Source organism: Bombina bombina, chromosome 11 (genome assembly GCF_027579735.1).
Source record: "Bombina bombina isolate aBomBom1 chromosome 11, aBomBom1.pri, whole genome shotgun sequence".
Classification (NCBI taxonomy): Eukaryota; Metazoa; Chordata; class Amphibia; order Anura; family Bombinatoridae; genus Bombina; species Bombina bombina.
Window position 1 is genome coordinate 81,499,122 of NC_069509.1, and position 19,472 is coordinate 81,518,593.

The 19,472-nt window shown below is 39.9% G+C and overlaps 1 protein-coding gene across 3 annotated transcripts in view; it reads right to left on the reverse strand.

Annotated features, from left to right (window-relative positions):
* Positions 1-19,472, reverse strand: part of SREBF1 (sterol regulatory element binding transcription factor 1) — a 121,283-nt gene that overhangs the window by 54,421 nt on the left and 47,390 nt on the right. For all 3 annotated transcript variants that reach the window (XM_053694332.1, XM_053694333.1, XM_053694334.1), the window contains exons 17-18: positions 5,718-5,909; positions 4,187-4,298 (exon numbers count right to left, since the gene is read on the reverse strand). In XM_053694332.1, coding sequence (XP_053550307.1) covers positions 4,187-4,298; positions 5,718-5,909 — 304 coding nt within the window. The remainder of the gene's footprint in view (positions 1-4,186; positions 4,299-5,717; positions 5,910-19,472) is intronic.

The following is a 19,472-nucleotide window of genomic DNA, read 5'->3' on the forward strand; positions in this document are numbered from 1 at the left end:
AATAAGTTGATGTCTATACAATTTGTATTATTACACTTACTGCACATATGGCCAAATAAGACATTAAAAACTTCTTGCTTTGGTGTAAAAAAAAAAGAATTCTGTTACCAGCAAATGCTGTAAATCTAATAGCTGGTTAAGGGAATTTGCAACCTGTTACGTTACAGCTTCTCTAGGGAGCACATGAAAAGCACATTTTTTACACAAAGGCAAGAGCTGGTTAATGTCCCTTTAAACCAAAGACTCCCACACATTATGCGGTATCAGAATAAAACGTCCAGCCATTACATTAACATAATATGTTCAGTGATTCCCTGTGACCTCCCTTGGCAACAATTTCTTCAGCGTGACTGAAATTACCATACAGAAGCTACTACTTTGCTTTAGGTGAAGTAACCGGTCCCTCTAACTCAGTTATCTTTTGTTATTCAGAAATTTCCAAGAATAAAGTTTCCCTTGTGACTCTGAATTTATTTATATAATGTAGTTATGAAATACAGCAAGTGCATTCTCTCTAGCCAGTCTGCATAGGAAAATGGATTAGCAGGAATTGGGTACCTCTTGGAATCCTTTACAGATCTGTAATATACTGTTATATGGAGTGGGCCAAAAATGCAACGCTAGATTGTACGAAAACGCGTAGCATAGATCCATACTATGGTACAATTACTACTTTACGCGACATTAAAGTCCATTTTCTTATGTATTTATCAGAAAGTATTCTTTCATCTAAATTATCTGCAAACAAAATACATATTTTAAAAGCATCAAATGCATAATAAAAATACAATGCAATAGCATTTACTCTGAATTTCAAATAAGCAGTAGATTTTTTTTTCTGGAAAATGTATTTTTTCCCACATTTTTAGGCCCCCTGTATCATGTGACAGGGATCAGCCAATCAAAGACTAGTATACGTATACCCTGTGAGCTTGTGCCTCAGAAAGTGTGCATATAAAAAGACAGAGCAAAATTTGATAATAGAAGTAAATTGGAAAGTGTGTGAAAACTGCCTGCTCTTTGTGAATCATTAAAGTTTATTTTGACTTTATTGTCCCTTTTAAAGGGCTATTATAGTTAAAAAAAAACTTTCTTTCATGATTCAGATAGAGCATATATTTGTAAGCAACTATTATCAATTTTGCTTCATTCTCTTGGTATACTTTACTGAAGGAGCAGCAATGCACTGGGAGCTAGCTGAACTCATCAGCCAATGACAAGAGGTAAATATGTGCAGCCACCAATCAGAAGATAGATCCTAAGCCTACCTAGATATACTTTTCAACAAAGGAAACCAAAAGAACAAAACAAATTTGATAATAGAAGTAAATTAGGAAGCTATTTAAAATTGTATGCTCTATCCTATCTGAATCATAAAATAATAATTGGGTTTCATGTCCCTTTAAGCTTAACAAACCTGCACCTCTATGTGTTTAACTCCGCAAATGGGTTAAACACATAGTAAAAGTAACACTCAGGACCCAGAGTGCATGTAATCTGTTAAAAAATAATGATTGTTTTTCAGTCTCAAAACACGCCTCTTGAAAAAACACTTGAATGCGTTTACTTATAGTTATTACTTCCTTTTCTGCGGTGAATGTGCTCCTGCATATATTAACCAATCATTCATTCCACAGAATAAACTCAAGACTCAAAATTACATCTTAATGTCCCTTTAAAGTATTTTCAGCAATTTAGCACTGTATTGCTAACAGGTCGCACACAACCATGAGGTTTATAAATCATTTAAAACGGTCATCATTTTAGCACAATGAAGTTTTGCAAATCATGAGCAGTTCAGAGACACACACAGTCCTGATCAGACCAGACAAACAGACATACTGTTAAATTCAGAAATGTATTTATTTACACTAGAGAAAGCCTAGAAAAATGTCTTCATGCCAAATCAATGCCTCTTTAAAAAAGGGAATGTTGAAGTTTGGGAATTATAAAAGTTGATAGAGAATGAAACTTGATTTTTGTGCCTATTTTAAGCACAAACAAATGTCTACTAAAGACACTTTGCATTAAGAGCATGTTTGTTAACACATTTCACATGTGTCTATGATGGTCTATTTCTCTATTTGTGGTTACTATAAAAAAATTGTAAAAAAGATTACCATGAGTTCAAACAGTGTAGAAGATCAAGCAATTTGCTGCGGTTTTGCACCATGTATGTTTACCTTCCAGTCGGCATAATTAGCATTGTTCTTTTTAACATTAACAGTCATGTATTATAAGATCTCCTATCCTAAGCATTTGGTTTTAAATATTTAACCTGTGTTGATGATAGACTAATAGTCTACTTCTGTATTAAAGGGACAGTCAACACCAGAATTTTTGTTGTTTAAAAAGAAAGATAATACCGTTATTACCCATTCCCCAGTTTTGCACAACCAACACAGTTATATTAATATACTTTTTACCTCTGTAATTATCTTGTATCTAAGCTTCTGCTGACTGCCCCTTATTTCAGTTCTTTTGACAGACATGCAGTTTAGCCAATCAGTGCTCAGTCCTAGGTCACTTTACGTGCATGAGCTCAAAGTTATCTATATGAAACATGTGAACTAATGCCCTCTAGTGGTCAAAATGTATTCAGATTAGAGGCAGTCTTCAAGGTCTAAGAAATTAGCATATGAACCTCCTAGTTTTAGCTTTCAACTAAGAATACCAAGAGAACAAAGCAAAATTGTTGATAAAAGTAAATTGGGAAGTTGTTTAAAATTGCATGCCCTATTTAAATCATGAAAGTTTTTTTTGGACTTGACTGTCCCTTTAAATACTAATAGTCTACTTCTGTAAATTAAATAGCAAAAATGTATGTTTATTCCAGATTTTTTCTAAATTAAATGCCAAAAAAAGCAAAACTCCAAACAAATGCTGGATGAAAATGATTTACACTTAGGGGTAGATTTATCAAGCAGTGGATGCTGCAATCTACACCCGAAGTTTCAGGTCTGCCTGAAACTTAAGTTAAGAGGCAGCGGTCATAAGACCGCTGCTCCTTAACTCGTCCGCCACATCTGAGGTGGCGAACAGCAATCATCCCCATCGGATACGATAGGGATGATTGACAACCCCTGCTAGTGGCCGCAAACGGGCAGTGGGTGGCATTTCACAAGCATTTCACCAGACAGTTGATAAATCTACCCATAGAGTTTGCTTGTAAACACATTTAACCTCTGAGTAAAGTGGTCTAACAGTCTACTTCTGTGATGACATTATGAAATATAAAACTACTAAAAAAAAAAACTTATAAAGATAGCTTAAGAGACTGTGATGAAATTCACAGGTTCAAAACATATTCTGATCTTGTGTTAAACCTAATACAGAATATAGTAAAAAAAAAAAAACTCAACTCTCTAGTTTAAATAAATCTACTTGCTGAAAGTATAATTTAATTAGACTAATATTTATTCTCATGTTTGTAGAAAGATGTACCCAGACCAGTACCCAAAACTATATAACAGCTACATCTCAAAATGAAAAAACGTGACCAAACAAAATGTAAAACATTTAAAATAACTGCCAAACTCAACATATCGTTCTAGATTCTTGGCCAGAAGTGATACATTCAAGTTATCATTTCCATGGTTTTTTGTTTTGTTTTAAACTGAATAAAGATGGTCTACCTTTCAGTAAGTATTTGTATGGTTGTAGATGAGTTATATGGGACAAATTAGATTAGAGAACCAAGATAATATGCATAATCATGTTTAGAAAAATAATGTGCCTGCCAGCAGATGATCAGAGGGAATATCGGCGCCTCTCTGTTTTTTTGGATCTGTTTAGAATTGCTGCTTTACGAAAGACAAGGGAGAGTGCAGCCTGTGTGGACCCTAGAAGCTTTTTGCCTATATCGCGTTTACAAGAGACTGACTAATATTACAGTTTATGATTGAACTCTGAAGACTCGTTTGGCTCATTATTGGGTCATCCATCAGTCCATTATCCATATTTTATTATATATTGCTCAATAATCTTGTTATATATATTTTTTTGCATAGATATCCTATTATATATTTTATCTAACATATACATCTATTTCATATACTTTGATATTGAGCGCCCCCTAGTGACTTTTTTTTTTCTTTCAAAGGGAATATCTGTTTGTGTTCAACGTCTAGTAGGCAGAAAAGACTTTGACTTCATACTTTCTAGAAAAGACCATTCATTGCCTCACCTTCTTTGCTAGACTGGGCCACCCTCCTGCGCAGACTCCGGTCCAGCAGTTGATGTGTTCGAGCGGGGCTGGCTCCTGCCATTAGTCTTGCAGTAGCTTCATGCAGGAAAACCTAAGGAATAAGAGACAACAGTTTTGACACGAGAGGTGACTCTCTAGGGCTAAGGAGATATCTGCAAAGGTTTCTTCCTGCACATTAAACATACCTGGTCATGTCGACACTTAATATGGCTTCTACTGGTATAGCCATTAAGACAAATAATAATATGGCCAGAGGATATAAACACACAGAATAACCCACGGTAAATGTCTATATATCATCAACAGAGGAGGTTAATAAACAGAGATACAAATGTAAAGATAGGTTTATTAAAAAAAGGTCTAAAATATATATATATATGTGTCCATCCTCTATTGATGTTAGTGAATTGTGATACCTGATGAAGGGTGAATATTGTTAAAGGGATACTAAACCCAATTTTTTTCTTTTATGATTCAGATAGAGCAGTAATATTAACCCTTTGAGTACTTTCCTACCTTTTTTATTTTTTAATGTTTTTAAATATTTATTTTCTTTTAACTTTTTTTTTCTTTCAGATCCTCAAGACGTATACCGTTGGAAAGGTTAGGTGATTACCTTTCCAACGGTGGGTCTTGGGGGTCTGTAGCTGCTTAGATGCCTGAGATACAGGCTTCTAAGCAGCATGCCCCCTTTCTATACTTGTCATTGTATTTTGTTAATAAAGCTGCGCGGTGACCTCATCACGTCATTGCGCGTGACGTCACCACGCAAAACGTGAAGCCTCGACGATGCCTGTCACTAAACAGGCCCAATCGCTGGGGTAGGAGCGGGTGGGAGCCCCCAGATCTCCCTCAAGGTGGGAGTGCTAGCGACGGCTCTGAGCAGTCGTTAGCACCTGAGTGGGAAACTCTGCAACAGCTCCGAGCCGTCGCTAGCACTCAAGGGACAACTTTTGAATTTATTATCAAATTTTCTTCATTCTCTTGGTATCTCTATTTGAAAAAGCAGGAATGAAAGCATTGCAGCCGGTCCATTTTAGGTTTAGCACCTGGGTTGCTCTTGCCGATTGGATGGCTAAATGTAGCCACCAATCAGCAAGCACTATCCAGAGTTCGGAACCAAAAATTGGATGGCTCCAAAGCTTTCATTCCTGCTTTTTCAAAAAAAGATACCAAGAGAACGAAAACAAATTGATTATAGGAGTAAAATCAAAATTTGCTTAAATTTGCATGCTCTATCCGAATCATGAAAGAAAGAATTTGGGTTTAGTATCCCTTTTTAACACATTTTTATTTAATCCTATGATAAAATATGTAAACGTTTATTTAAATGGTATTTAAAAAAAATCTTCCTTTATTTCTCTCTATATTGAATGTGTTTTGAGTTCAAAAATGTTAGTTTACACTATGACACGTAATGGAAAAATATGAAGTTATATCATTTAAACTGCTTTATTCCTCCTACTACGTAACATATTACTGTAAGACATGCATATGACAAAGAACTTACCCTGCGCATGGCGGGGCGGAAGGACTGAGCCAGTCTCCGTAGACTGCTCAGATCTAATTGAAATCCCCTGAGTTCGTGCGGGGGCGCTGGATGCCCAATGTTCTGTTGCTGCGCAGTAGAGATCTGCTGTTGTTGCTGCCAGAGATTTGTTCTGGTTACCAGTAAGAGGTCACACATTAGAAGCTGTACTGCCTGTCATAAAGAGAAACAGAGAATTAATGGAAAGCCAAAACAGAGAAACATGACTAAACAAAGTAAAGTAAAGGTTACAAATATGAAAGAAACTGCAAGTCTAATTTTTGGTCAACATAGAACAAAAACAATGTTGGGGACTTAGGGCCTATTTCTCCATTACCAACTGGCAAGGAGTGAAATAATTACGCTGACTCATGACTTGGCAAATGTTATGAAAAAAAGGGCCGATTATGGAAGCCCTGGTGGGTGGCAAGCAAAAATTGTTAAAGAAAATACAAATCAAATTGTACTTTAATTTGCATTTGCTTCTAGTTTTGCATACATGTCTATTTCTATCAATGCAATAAGTGTATTGTATATATTGAGACAAACCTGTCAACATACATTTTGTGAGATATAACAGTGAGGTAAAATTTTTAGAGAACTTCAGACACACCCAAGGGACGCCCCTGTTCATTTTACTTTTAAAATATAAAGTGCTTTTTAATACTATTTTAACCTAATTTTTGGAAATCACATTGTGCATTAAGATTTGTATTACATGCAATAAATAAGAGTTTTCTTGATTTAAATAAGAATTTGACCTAAAAATTGAAATTTTAATTTAATACGCATTTCTAAATGTTTTTGATTCATATTCATTATGATTTTTACTCCAGCTGCTTATTTTTTTTAACATTTATTTCAGTTGTAAAACAATTATATAGCAAAGGATATATCGTACAATCACAACTTGAATCAGAAAAGTTATTGAAGCATGTCACTATAATCTCATTTGCACAAATGTAAGTCTCTTCTCAAGCCCCAATAATGTCCATAAAAAAGTCTTGATATATTCTCCTTCCCAACAGGAAGTTGCAAGAGTCCACCCACAGCAAAGCTGCTATATAGCTCCTCCCCTAACTGCCATTACCAGTCATTCGACCGAAAACATGCAGAGAAAGGAAAACCATAGGGTGCAGTGGTGACTGTAGTTTAATGGAAAAATTACCTGCCTTAAAGTGACAGGGCGGGCCGTGGACTGGATACACTACAAGAGAAATAAATTTATCAGGTAAGCATAAATTATGTTTTCTCTTGTTAAGTGTATCCAGTCCACGGATCATCCATTACTTATGGGATACCAATACCAAAGCTAAAGTACACGGATGATGGGAGGGACAAGGCAGGTACTTAAACGGAAGTTACCACTGCCTGTAAAAAACCCTTTCTCCCAAAAATAGCCTCCGAAGAAGCAAGGTATCAAATTTGTTAAATTTGAAAAAGTATGAAACGCAGACCAAGACTCCGTCTTGTAATCTGTTCAACAGAAGCCACATTTAAAAAAGGCCCAAGTGAAAACCACAGCTCTAGTAGAATGAGCTGTAATCCCTTCAGGAGGCTGCTGTCCAGCAGTCTCATAAGCTAAATGAATTATGCTTTTTAACCAAAAAGACAGAGAGGTTGCTGAAGTCCTTTGACCTCTCCTCTGTCCAGAATAGACAACAAACAAGGTGAATGTTTGATGAAAATCTGTAGTAGCTTGTAAGTAAAACTTTAAAACACGAACCACGTCCAAATTGTGTAATAGACGTTCCTTCTTTGAAGAAGGATTAGGATACAAGAATGGAACAACAATCTCTTGAGTGATATTCTTGTTAGATACCACCTTAGGTAAAAACCCAGGTTGGTACACAGGACTACCTTATCCGTACGGAGAACCAGATAAGGAGAATCACATTGCAACGCAGATAACTCGGAGACTCTATGAGCCGAGGAAATAGCTACCAAAAAGGAACTTTCCAAGATAGAAGTTTGATATCTATGGAATGAAAAGGTTCAAATGGAACTCCTTGAAGAACCTTAAGAACCAGCTTTAAGCTCCATGGCGGAGCAACATTTTTAACCACAGGCTTGGTTCTAACCAAAGCCTGACCAAATGCCTGAACGTCTAGAATACCTGCCAGACGCTTGTGCAAAAGAATAGACAGAGTAGAAATCTGTCCTTTTAAAGAACTAGCTGACAACCCTTTTCTCAAAATCATCTTGGAGAAAAGATAATATCCTGGGAATCCAGACTTTACTCCATGAGTAACCCTTGGATTCATAACAATAAGATATTTACACCATATCTTATGTTAAATTTTCCTAGAGACAGGCTTTTATGCCTGTATTAAGGTATCAATTACTGACTCGGAGAAGCCATGCTTTGATAACATCAAGCGTTCTGTCTCCAGGCCATCTCAGATTAGTTATATTTAGATGGTTGAAAAGACCCTGAGGTAGAGGGTCCTGTCTCAGAAGCAGAGACCGTGGTGGAAAGGATGACATGTCCACCAGATCTGCATACCAGGTCCTGCGTGGCCACGCAGGCGCTGTCAAAAGCACCAAAGCACTCTCCTGCTTGATCTTGTGCAAACCCCTCCGGAGGGAATTCCCACTCCCCCGGATGAAAAGTCTGACGACTTAGAAAATCTGCCTCCCAGTTCTCAACACCTGGGATAGGGATAGCTTTTAGACAAGAGTGAGTCTCTGTCCAGTGAATTATTTTAAGACTTCTAACATTGCTAGGGAACTTCTGTTCCCCCTTGATGGTTGATGTAAGCCACAGTCGTGATATTGTCCGACTGAAATATGATGTACCTCAGAGTTGCTAACTGAGGCCAAGTCTGAAGAGCATGGAATATCGCTCCCAGTTCCAGAATATTCATTAGAAGGAGGGTCTCCTCCTGAGTCCACTATCCCTGAGCCTTCAGGGAGTTCCAGACTGTATCCCAACCTAAAAGGCTGGCATCTGTTGTAACAATTGTCCCATCTGACCTGCGGAAGGTCATACCCTTGGACAGATGGACCCGAGATAGTCACCAGAGAAGAGAATCTCTGGTTTCTTGGTCCGGATTTAACAGGAGAACAAATCTGTGTAATCCCCGTTCCTCTGGCTGAGCATGCATAGTTGCAGTGGTCTGAAATGTAGGCGTGCAAACGGTACTATGTCCCTTGCCGCTACCATTAAGCCGATTACATTCATGTACTGAGCCACCAAAGGGCGCGGATGGAATGAAGAACACGGCAGAAATTTAGAAACTTTGACAACCTGGACTCCGTCAGGTAAATTTTAATTTCTACAAAATCTATCAGAATCCCTAGGAGGGAAACCCTTGATATTGGGGATAGAGAACTCTTTCCTTGTTCACTTTCCACCCATGCGATCTCAGAAATGCCAGTACTACGTCCGTATGAGACTTGGCAACTTGGATGTTTGACGCCTGTATCAGGATGTCGTCTAAATAAGGGGCCACTTCTATGCCCCGCGGCCTAAGGACCGCCAAAGTGACCCCAGAACCTCCATAAAGATTCTAGGGGCTGTAGTTAACCCAAAGGAAAGAGCTACAAACTGGTAATGCCTGTCTAGAAAGGCAAACCTGAAAAACCGATGGTGATCTTTATGCATCGTAATGTGAGGATAAGCATCCTTCAAATCCATTGTAGTCCTCTATTGACTCTCCTGGATCATAGTTAAGATGGTACGAATAGTTTCCATCTTAAATGATAGAATTCTAAAGAATTTGTTTAAGATCTTTTAGATCCAAAATAGGTCTGAAGGTTTCCTTTCCTTGGGAACCACAAACCGATTTGAGGAAAACTGTGTCCCTGTTCCTCTATTGGAACTGAATGGGTCACGTACACAATGCAAGAATGTCTCTTTCTTTATCTGGTTTTCAGATAAATGTGAAAGGCAAAAACTCCCCTTTTTTGGGGGGGAAAGCTTTGAAATCCAGAAGATATCTCTGGGGTATAATTTCCAATGCCCAGGGATCCTGGGCATCTCTTGCCCACGCCTGGGCGAAGAATGAAGTCTGCCCCCTATAGGATCCGTTACCAGATAGGGGTCCGTTCCTCATGCTGTTTTAGAGGCAGCAGCAGGCTCCTTGACCTGCTTATCTTTGTTCCAGGTCCGGTTGTCTCCAGACCGCCTTGGACTGAGCAAAAGTTCCCTCTTATTTTGCCTTAGAGGAAGTTGATGCCACACCTGCCTTGAATTTTCGAAAGGCACGAAAATTAGGCCTTTTTTGTCCCTTGATTTGGACCTGTCCTGAGGAAGGGCATGATCTTTTCCTCCAGTGATATAAGTAATAATCTCCTTCAAACTAGGCCTGAATAGGGTCTGCCCCTTGAAGGGAAGTTAAGTAGCTTATTTATTAAAGTCACGACAGCTGACCATGATATAAGCCATAGCGCTCTGAGCGCCAGTATAGTAAAAAAACAGAATTTATGTTTACCTGATAAATTACTTTCTCCAACGGTGTGTCCGGTCCACGGCGTCATCCTTACTTGTGGGATATTCTCTTCCCCAACAGGAAATGGCAAAGAGCCCAGCAAAGCTGGTCACATGATCCCTCCTAGGCTCTGCCTACCCCAGTCATTCGACCGACGTTAAGGAGGAATATTTGCATAGGAGAAACCATATGGTACCGTGGTGACTGTAGTTAAAGAAAATAAATTATCAGACCTGATTAAAAAAACCAGGGCGGGCCGTGGACCGGACACACCGTTGGAGAAAGTAATTTATCAGGTAAACATAAATTCTGTTTTCTCCAACATAGGTGTGTCCGGTCCACGGCGTCATCCTTACTTGTGGGAACCAATACCAAAGCTTTAGGACACGGATGAAGGGAGGGAGCAATCAGGTCACCTAAATGGAAGGCACCACGGCTTGCAAAACCTTTCTCCCAAAAATAGCCTCAGAAGAAGCAAAAGTATCAAACTTGTAAAATTTGGTAAAAGTGTGCAGTGAAGACCAAGTCGCTGCCCTACATATCTGATCAACAGAAGCCTCGTTCTTGAAGGCCCATGTGGAAGCCACAGCCCTAGTGGAATGAGCTGTGATTCTTTCGGGAGGCTGCCGTCCGGCAGTCTCGTAAGCCAATCTGATGATGCTTTTAATCCAAAAAGAGAGAGAGGTAGAAGTTGCTTTTTGACCTCTCCTTTTACCAGAATAAACAACAAACAAGGAAGATGTTTGTCTAAAATCCTTTGTAGCATCTAAATAGAATTTTAGAGCGCGAACAACAACCAAATTGTGCAACAAACGTTCCTTCTTTGAAACTGGTTTCGGACACAGAGAAGGTACGATAATCTCCTGGTTAATGTTTTTGTTAGAAACAACTTTTGGAAGAAAACCAGGTTTAGTACGTAAAACCACCTTATCTGCATGGAACACCAGATAAGGAGGAGAACACTGCAGAGCAGATAATTCTGAAACTCTTCTAGCAGAAGAAATTGCAACTAAAAACAAAACCTTCCAAGATAATAACTTAATATCAACGGAATGCAAGGGTTCAAACGGAACCCCCTGAAGAACTGAAAGAACTAAATTGAGACTCCAAGGAGGAGTCAAAGGTTTGTAAACAGGCTTAATTCTAACCAGAGCCTGAACAAAGGCTTGAACATCTGGCACAGCAGCCAGTTTTTTGTGAAGTAACACCGACAAGGCAGAAATCTGTCCCTTCAGGGAACTTGCAGATAATCCTTTTTCCAATCCTTCTTGAAGGAAGGATAGAATCCTAGGAATCTTAACCTTGTCCCAAGAGAATCCTTTAGATTCACACCAACAGATATATTTTTTCCAAATTTTGTGGTAAATCTTTCTAGTTACAGGCTTTCTGGCCTGAACAAGAGTATCAATAACAGAATCTGAGAACCCTCGCTTCGATAAAATCAAGCGTTCAATCTCCAAGCAGTCAGCTGGAGTGAAACCAGATTCGGATGTTCGAACGGACCCTGAACAAGAAGGTCTCGTCTCAAAGGTAGCTTCCAAGGTGGAGCCGATGACATATTCACCAGATCTGCATACCAAGTCCTGCGTGGCCACGCAGGAGCTATCAAGATCACTGACGCCCTCTCCTGATTGATCCTGGCTACCAGCCTGGGGATGAGAGGAAACGGCGGGAACACATAAGCTAGTTTGAAGGTCCAAGGTGCTACTAGTGCATCCACTAGAGCCGCCTTGGGATCCCTGGATCTGGACCCGTAGCAAGGAACTTTGAAGTTCTGACGAGAGGCCATCAGATCCATGTCTGGAATGCCCCACAGCTGAGTGACTTGGGCAAAGATTTCCGGATGGAGTTCCCACTCCCCCGGATGCAATGTCTGACGACTCAGAAAATCCGCTTCCCAATTTTCCACTCCTGGGATGTGGATAGCAGACAGGTGGCAGGAGTGAGACTCCGCCCATAGAATGATTTTGGTCACTTCTTCCATCGCTAGGGAACTCCTTGTTCCCCCCTGATGGTTGATGTACGCAACAGTTGTCATGTTGTCTGATTGAAACCGTATGAACTTGGCCCTCGCTAGCTGAGGCCAAGCCTTGAGAGCATTGAATATCGCTCTCAGTTCCAGAATATTTATCGGTAGAAGAGATTCTTCCCGAGACCAAAGACCCTGAGCTTTCAGGGATCCCCAGACCGCGCCCCAGCCCATCAGACTGGCGTCGGTCGTGACAATGACCCACTCTGGTCTGCGGAATGTCATCCCTTGTGACAGGTTGTCCAGGGACAGCCACCAACGGAGTGAGTCCCTGGTCCTCTGATTTACTTGTATCTTCGGAGACAAGTCTGTATAGTCCCCATTCCACTGACTGAGCATGCACAGTTGTAATGGTCTTAGATGAATGCGCGCAAAAGGAACTATGTCCATTGCCGCTACCATCAACCCGATCACTTCCATGCACTGAGTTATGGAAGGAAGAGGAACGGAATGAAGTATCCGACAAGAGTCTAGAAGCTTTGTTTTTCTGGCCTCTGTCAGAAAAATCCTCATTTCTAAGGAGTCTATTATTGTTCCCAAGAAGGGAACCCTTGTTGACTGGGATAGAGAACTCTTTTCCACGTTCACTTTCCACCCGTGAGATCTGAGAAAGGCCAGGACAATGTCCGTGTGAGCCTTTGCTTGAGGAAGGGACGACGCTTGAATCAGAATGTCGTCCAAGTAAGGTACTACAGCAATGCCCCTTGGTCTTAGCACAGCTAGAAGGGACCCCAGTACCTTTGTGAAAATCCTTGGAGCAGTGGCTAATCCGAAAGGAAGCGCCACGAACTGGTAATGTTTGTCCAGGAATGCGAACCTTAGGAACCGATGATGTTCCTTGTGGATAGGAATATGTAGATACGCATCCTTTAAATCCACCGTGGTCATGAATTGACCTTCCTGGATGGAAGGAAGAATAGTTCGAATGGTTTCCATCTTGAACGATGGAACCTTGAGAAACTTGTTTAAGATCTTGAGATCTAAGATTGGTCTGAACGTTCCCTCTTTTTTGGGAACTATGAACAGATTGGAGTAGAACCCCATCCCTTGTTCTCTTAATGGAACAGGATGAATCACTCCCATTTTTAACAGGTCTTCTACACAATGTAAGAATGCCTGTCTTTTTATGTGGTCTGAAGACAACTGAGACCTGTGGAACCTCCCCCTTGGGGGAAGTCCCTTGAATTCCAGAAGATAACCTTGGTAGACTATTTCTAGCGCCCAAGGATCCAGAACATCTCTTGCCCAAGCCTGAGCGAAGAGAGAGAGTCTGCCCCCCACCAGATCCGGTCCCGGATCGGGGGCCAACATTTCATGCTGTCTTGGTAGCAGTGGCAGGTTTCTTGGCCTGCTTTCCCTTGTTCCAGCCTTGCATTGGTCTCCAAGCTGGCTTGGCTTGAGAAGTATTACCCTCTTGCTTAGAGGACGTAGCACCTTGGGCTGGTCCGTTTCTACGAAAGGGACGAAAATTAGGTTTATTTTTTGCCTTGAAAGGCCGATCCTGAGGAAGGGCGTGGCCCTTACCCCCAGTGATATCAGAGATAATCTCTTTCAAGTCAGGGCCAAACAGCGTTTTCCCCTTGAAAGGAATGTTAAGTAGCTTGTTCTTGGAAGACGCATCAGCCGACCAAGATTTCAACCAAAGCGCTCTGCGCGCCACAATAGCAAACCCAGAATTCTTAGCCGCTAACCTAGCCAATTGCAAAGTGGCGTCTAGGGTGAAAGAATTAGCCAATTTGAGAGCATTGATTCTGTCCATAATCTCCTCCAAAGGAGGAGAATCACTATCGACCGCTCTTATCAGATCATCGAACCAGAAACATGCGGCTGTAGCGACAGGGACAATGCATGAAATTGGTTGTAGAAGGTAACCTTGCTGAACAAACATCTTTTTAAGCAAACCTTCTAATTTTTTATCCATAGGATCTTTAAAAGCACAACTATCCTCTATGGGTATAGTGGTGCGTTTGTTTAAAGTGGAAACCGCTCCCTCGACCTTGGGGACTGTCTGCCATAAGTCGTTTCTGGGGTCGACCATAGGAAACAATTTTTTAAATATGGGGGGAGGGACGAAAGGAATACCGGGCCTTTCCCATTCTTTATTAACAATGTCCGCCACCCGCTTGGGTATAGGAAAAGCTTCTGGGAGCCCCGGCACCTCTAGGAACTTGTCCATTTTACAAAGTTTCTCTGGGATGACCAACTTGTCACAATCATCCAGAGTGGATAGTACCTCCTTAAGCAGAATGCGGAGATGTACCAACTTAAATTTAAATGCAATCACATCAGGTTCAGCCTGTTGAGAAATGTTCCCTGAATCAGTAATTTCTCCCTCAGACAAAACCTCCCTGGCCCCATCAGACTGGGTTAGGGGCCCTTCAGAAATATTATTATCAGCGTTGTCATGCTCTTCAGTATCTAAAACAGAGCAGCCGCGCTTACGCTGATAAGTGTTCATTTTGGCTAAAATGTTTTTGACAGAATTATCCATTACAGCCGTTAATTGTTGCATAGTAAGGAGTATTGGCGCGCTAGATGTACTAGGGGCCTCCTGAGTGGGCAAGACTCGTGTAGACGAAGGAGGGAATGATGCAGTACCATGCTTACTCCCCTCACTTGAGGAATCATCTTGGGCATCATTATCATTATCACATAAATCACATTTATTTAAATGAATAGGAATTCTGGCTTCCCCACATTCAGAACACAGTCTATCTGGTAGTTCAGACATGTTAAACAGGCATAAACTTGATAACAAAGTACAAAAAACGTTTTAAAATAAAACCGTTACTGTCACTTTAAATTTTAAACTAAACACACTTTATTACTGCAATTGCGAAAAAACATGAAGGAATTGTTCAAAATTCACCAAATTTTCACCACAGTGTCTTAAAGCCTTAAAAGTATTGCACACCAAATTTGGAAGCTTTAACCCTTAAAATAACGGAACCGGAGCCGTTTTGAACTTTAACCCCTTTACAGTCCCTGGTATCAGCTTTGCTGAGACCCAACCAAGCCCAAAGGGGAATACGATACCAAATGACGCCTTCAGAAAGTCTTTTCTAAGTATCAGAGCTCCTCTCACATGCGACTGCATGCCATGCCTCTCAAAAACAAGTGCGCCACACCGGCGCGAAAATGAGGCTCTGCTTATGCTTTGGGAAAGCCCCTAAAGAATAAGGTGTCTAAAACAGTGCCTGCCGATATTATTATATCAAAATACCCAGATAAAATGATTCCTCAAGGCTAAATATGTGTTAATAATGAATCGATTTAGCCCAGAAAAAGTCTACAGTTTTAATAAGCCCTTGTGAAGCCCTTATTTACGATCGTAATAAACATGGCTTACCGGATCCCATAGGGAAAATGACAGCTTCCAGCATTACATCGTCTTGTTAGAATGTGTCATACCTCAAGCAGCAAGAGACTGCACACTGTTCCCCCAACTGAAGTTAATTGCTCTCAACAGTCCTGTGTGGAACAGCCATGGATTTTAGTGACGGTTGCTAAAATCATTTTCCTCATACAAACAGAAATCTTCATCTCTTTTCTGTTTCTGAGTAAATAGTACATACCAGCACTATTTCAAAATAACAAACTCTTGATTGAATAATAAAAACTACAGTTAAACACTAAAAAACTCTAAGCCATCTCCGTGGAGATGTTGCCTGTACAACGGCAAAGAGAATGACTGGGGTAGGCGGAGCCTAGGAGGGATCATGTGACCAGCTTTGCTGGGCTCTTTGCCATTTCCTGTTGGGGAAGAGAATATCCCACAAGTAAGGATGACGCCGTGGACCGGACACACCTATGTTGGAGAAACAGAATTCTTAGCCGTTAGTCTAGTCAAATGAACAAGGCATCAGAAAACAAAGGAATTGGCTAGCATAAGCTTGTCAAATATATTCATCCAATGGAGTCGCTTAACTGTAAAGCCTCATCAAGAGACTCAACCCAGAATGCCGCAGCAGCAGTGACAGAAGCAATGTATGCAAGGGGCTGCAGGATAAAACCCTGTTGAATAAACATTTTTTATCCATTGGATCTAAAAAGCACAACTGTCCTCATCAGAGGTAGTGGTACGCTTAGCTAGAGTAGAAACTCTTCTCTCCACCTTAGGAACTGTCTGCCAGAAGTCCCGTGTGGTGGTAACTATTAGAAAACATTCTTCTAAAAAATAGGAGGGGAAGAGAACGGCACACCTGGTCTATCCCATTCCTTATTAAAAAAAATTTAGTAAACCTCTTTAGGTATTGGAAAAACATCAGTACACACCGGCACTGCATATTATTTATCCAGTCTACACAATTTCTCTGGCCCTGCGATTGTACACATTCATTCAGAGCAGCCAAAGCCTCCCTGAGCAACAAGTGGAGGTTCTCAAGCATAAATTTTAAATGTAGAAATATCAGAATCAGGTTAAATCATCTTCCCTGAGTCAAAAAAAAATCACCCACAGACTAAGCATATTGTGAGGTAGTATCATACATGGTTCTTAAAGTGTCTGTATGCTCTGTATCTACCCCCAGAGCTAACTGCTTTCCTTTAATTTCAGGTAGTCTGACTAATACTGCTGCCAGAATATTATTCACCACCTTTGCCATGTCTTGTAAAATAAACGCTATGGGCGCCCTTGATGTACTTGGCGCCATTTGAGCGTGAGTCCCTGAAGCGGGAGTCGAAGGGTCTGACACGTGGGGAGAGTTAGTCGGCATAACTTTCCCCTCGACAGAATCCCCTGGTAAAAGAAACGCTATGGGTGCCCTTGATGTACTTGGCGCCATTTGAGCGGGAGTCCCTAAAGCGGGAGTCAAAAGGTCTGACACGTGGGGAGAGTTAGTCGGCATAACTACCCCCACGACAGAATCCTCTGGTGATAATGTTTTTACAGACAAAAAATGATCTTTATTGTTTAACATGAAATCAGTACATCTGGTACACATTCTAAGTTGGGGTTCCACCATGGCTTTAAAACATAATGAACACAGAGCTTCCTCTATGTTAGACATGTTAGAACAGACTAATAATGAGACTAGTAAGCTTGGAAAACACTTTAAATCAAGTTAACAAGCAAATATATAAAACGTTACTGTGCCTTTAAGAGAAACAAATTTTGTCAAAATTTGAAAAACAGTGAAAAAAAGGCAGTAAAACAAACGAAATTTTTACAGTACATGTAATAAGGTAACAGAGCATTGCACCCACTTGCAAATGGATGATTAACCCCTTAATGCAAAAAACAGATAAAAAAAAACGACATAGACGTTTTTAAAAACAGACACAACAAACTGCCACAGCCAACAGTGGGAAGCTTCAGTTAACTGTTTCTATGCAAAATTTAAGCCAGCCATGTGGAAAAAACTTAGGCCCCAATAAGTTTTATCACCAAACATATGTTAAAAAACGATTAAACATGCCAGCAAACGTTTTAAAACACATTTTTACAAGAGTATGTATCTCTATTGATAAGCCTGATACCAGTCGCTTTTACTGCATTTAAGGCTATACCAACATTACAGTGTTATCACCAATGTACGTTAAAAAACGATTAAACATGCCAGTAAACGTTTTAAAACACATTTTTATAAGAGTATGTATCTCTATTAATAAGCCTGATACCAGTCGCTATCGCTGCATTTAAGGCTTTACTTACATTACTTCGGTATCAGCAGTATTTTCTTAGTCAATTCCATTCCTAGAAAAATATTTTACTGCACATACCTTATCTGCAGGAAAACCTGCACGCCATTCCCCCTCTGAAGTACCTCACTCCTCAGAATGTGTGAGAACAGCAAATGGATCTTAGTTACGTCTGCTAAGATCATAGAAAAACGCAGGCAGATTCTTCTTCCAAATACTGCCTGAGATAAACAGCACACTCCGGTGCCATTTAAAAATAACAAACTTTTGATTGAAGAATAAACTAAGTAGAAAGCACCACAGACTCTCATGACCTCCTATCTATGTTGAGGCTTGCAAGAGAATGACTGAATATGGCAGTTAGGGGAGGAGCTATATAGCAGCTTTGCTGTGGGTGGACTCTTGCAGCTTCCTGTTGGGAAGGAGAATATATTCCATAAGTAATGGATGATCCGTGGACTGGATACACTTAACAAGAGAAATTGAAATTTTAATTTAATACGCATTTCTAAATGTTTTTGATTCATATTCATTATGATTTTTACTCCAGCTGCTTATTTTTTTAACATTTATTTCAGTTGTAAAACAATTATATAGCAAAGGATATATCGTACAATCACAACTTGAATCAGAAAAGTTATTGAAGCATGTCACTATAATCTCATTTGCACAAATGTAAGTCTCTTCTCAAGCCCCAATAATGTCCATAAAAAAGTCTTCCAATTGAGTGCTTAAAGGGACACTGAACCCAAATTTTTTCTTTTGTGATTCAGATAGAGCATGAAATTTTAAGCAACTTTCTAATTTATTCCTATTATCAAATGTTCTTTATTCTCTTGTTATCTTTATTTGAAATGCAAAAATGTAAGTTTAGATGCCGGCCCATTTTTGGTGAACAACCTAGGTTGTCCTTGCTGATTGGTGGATAAATTCATCCACCAATCAAAAACTGCTGTCCAGAGTTCTGAACCAAGAAAAAAAGCTTAGATGCCTTCTTTTTCATATAAAGATAGCAAGAGAACGAAGAAAAATTGATAATAGGAGTAAATTAGAAAGTTGCTTAAAATTGCATGCTCTATCTGAATCACGAAATATTTTTTTTGGGTTCAGTATCCCTTTAAATGCCACTGCAGCAACTGGATTGTAAATACCAAAAAAAAAAGACCTTTTACAGCAAATATATCGACAAAAAATTTAAAACAATAAAGCGTTTAACAAATGTCTCTCAATTTTCTCTCCCCCTGGGGTGCCCCATCAAATATGGTTTATTAATTCCTTCCTAAAGTAAGCTCACTAATAAGACCACCCATTGGCTCCACATACAGAATTGTAGGTTACACCCATTAGTAAAGTACACAGTTGTCATGGTAGAATTTGCCTTTCCAGAATACCTTACAGAGCTGACAGATCAGTTTAGAAAAATGCGCCGGAGCTTTAAAAAAAATAAATTAATCCTGTAGCCTAAAAACGTACCCCACAAACTGGTTGTAATAATTATGCGTGTAAATGTAATTTATGTACACTACAGCGGTCTGAGAGAATTGCAGTCAGGAGGGTGTAAACAATGTAGTCATCCATTTTATTTATAAATAAGGATTTTCTACGTCTGGTGAGCATTGCGGATATATTTGTTAC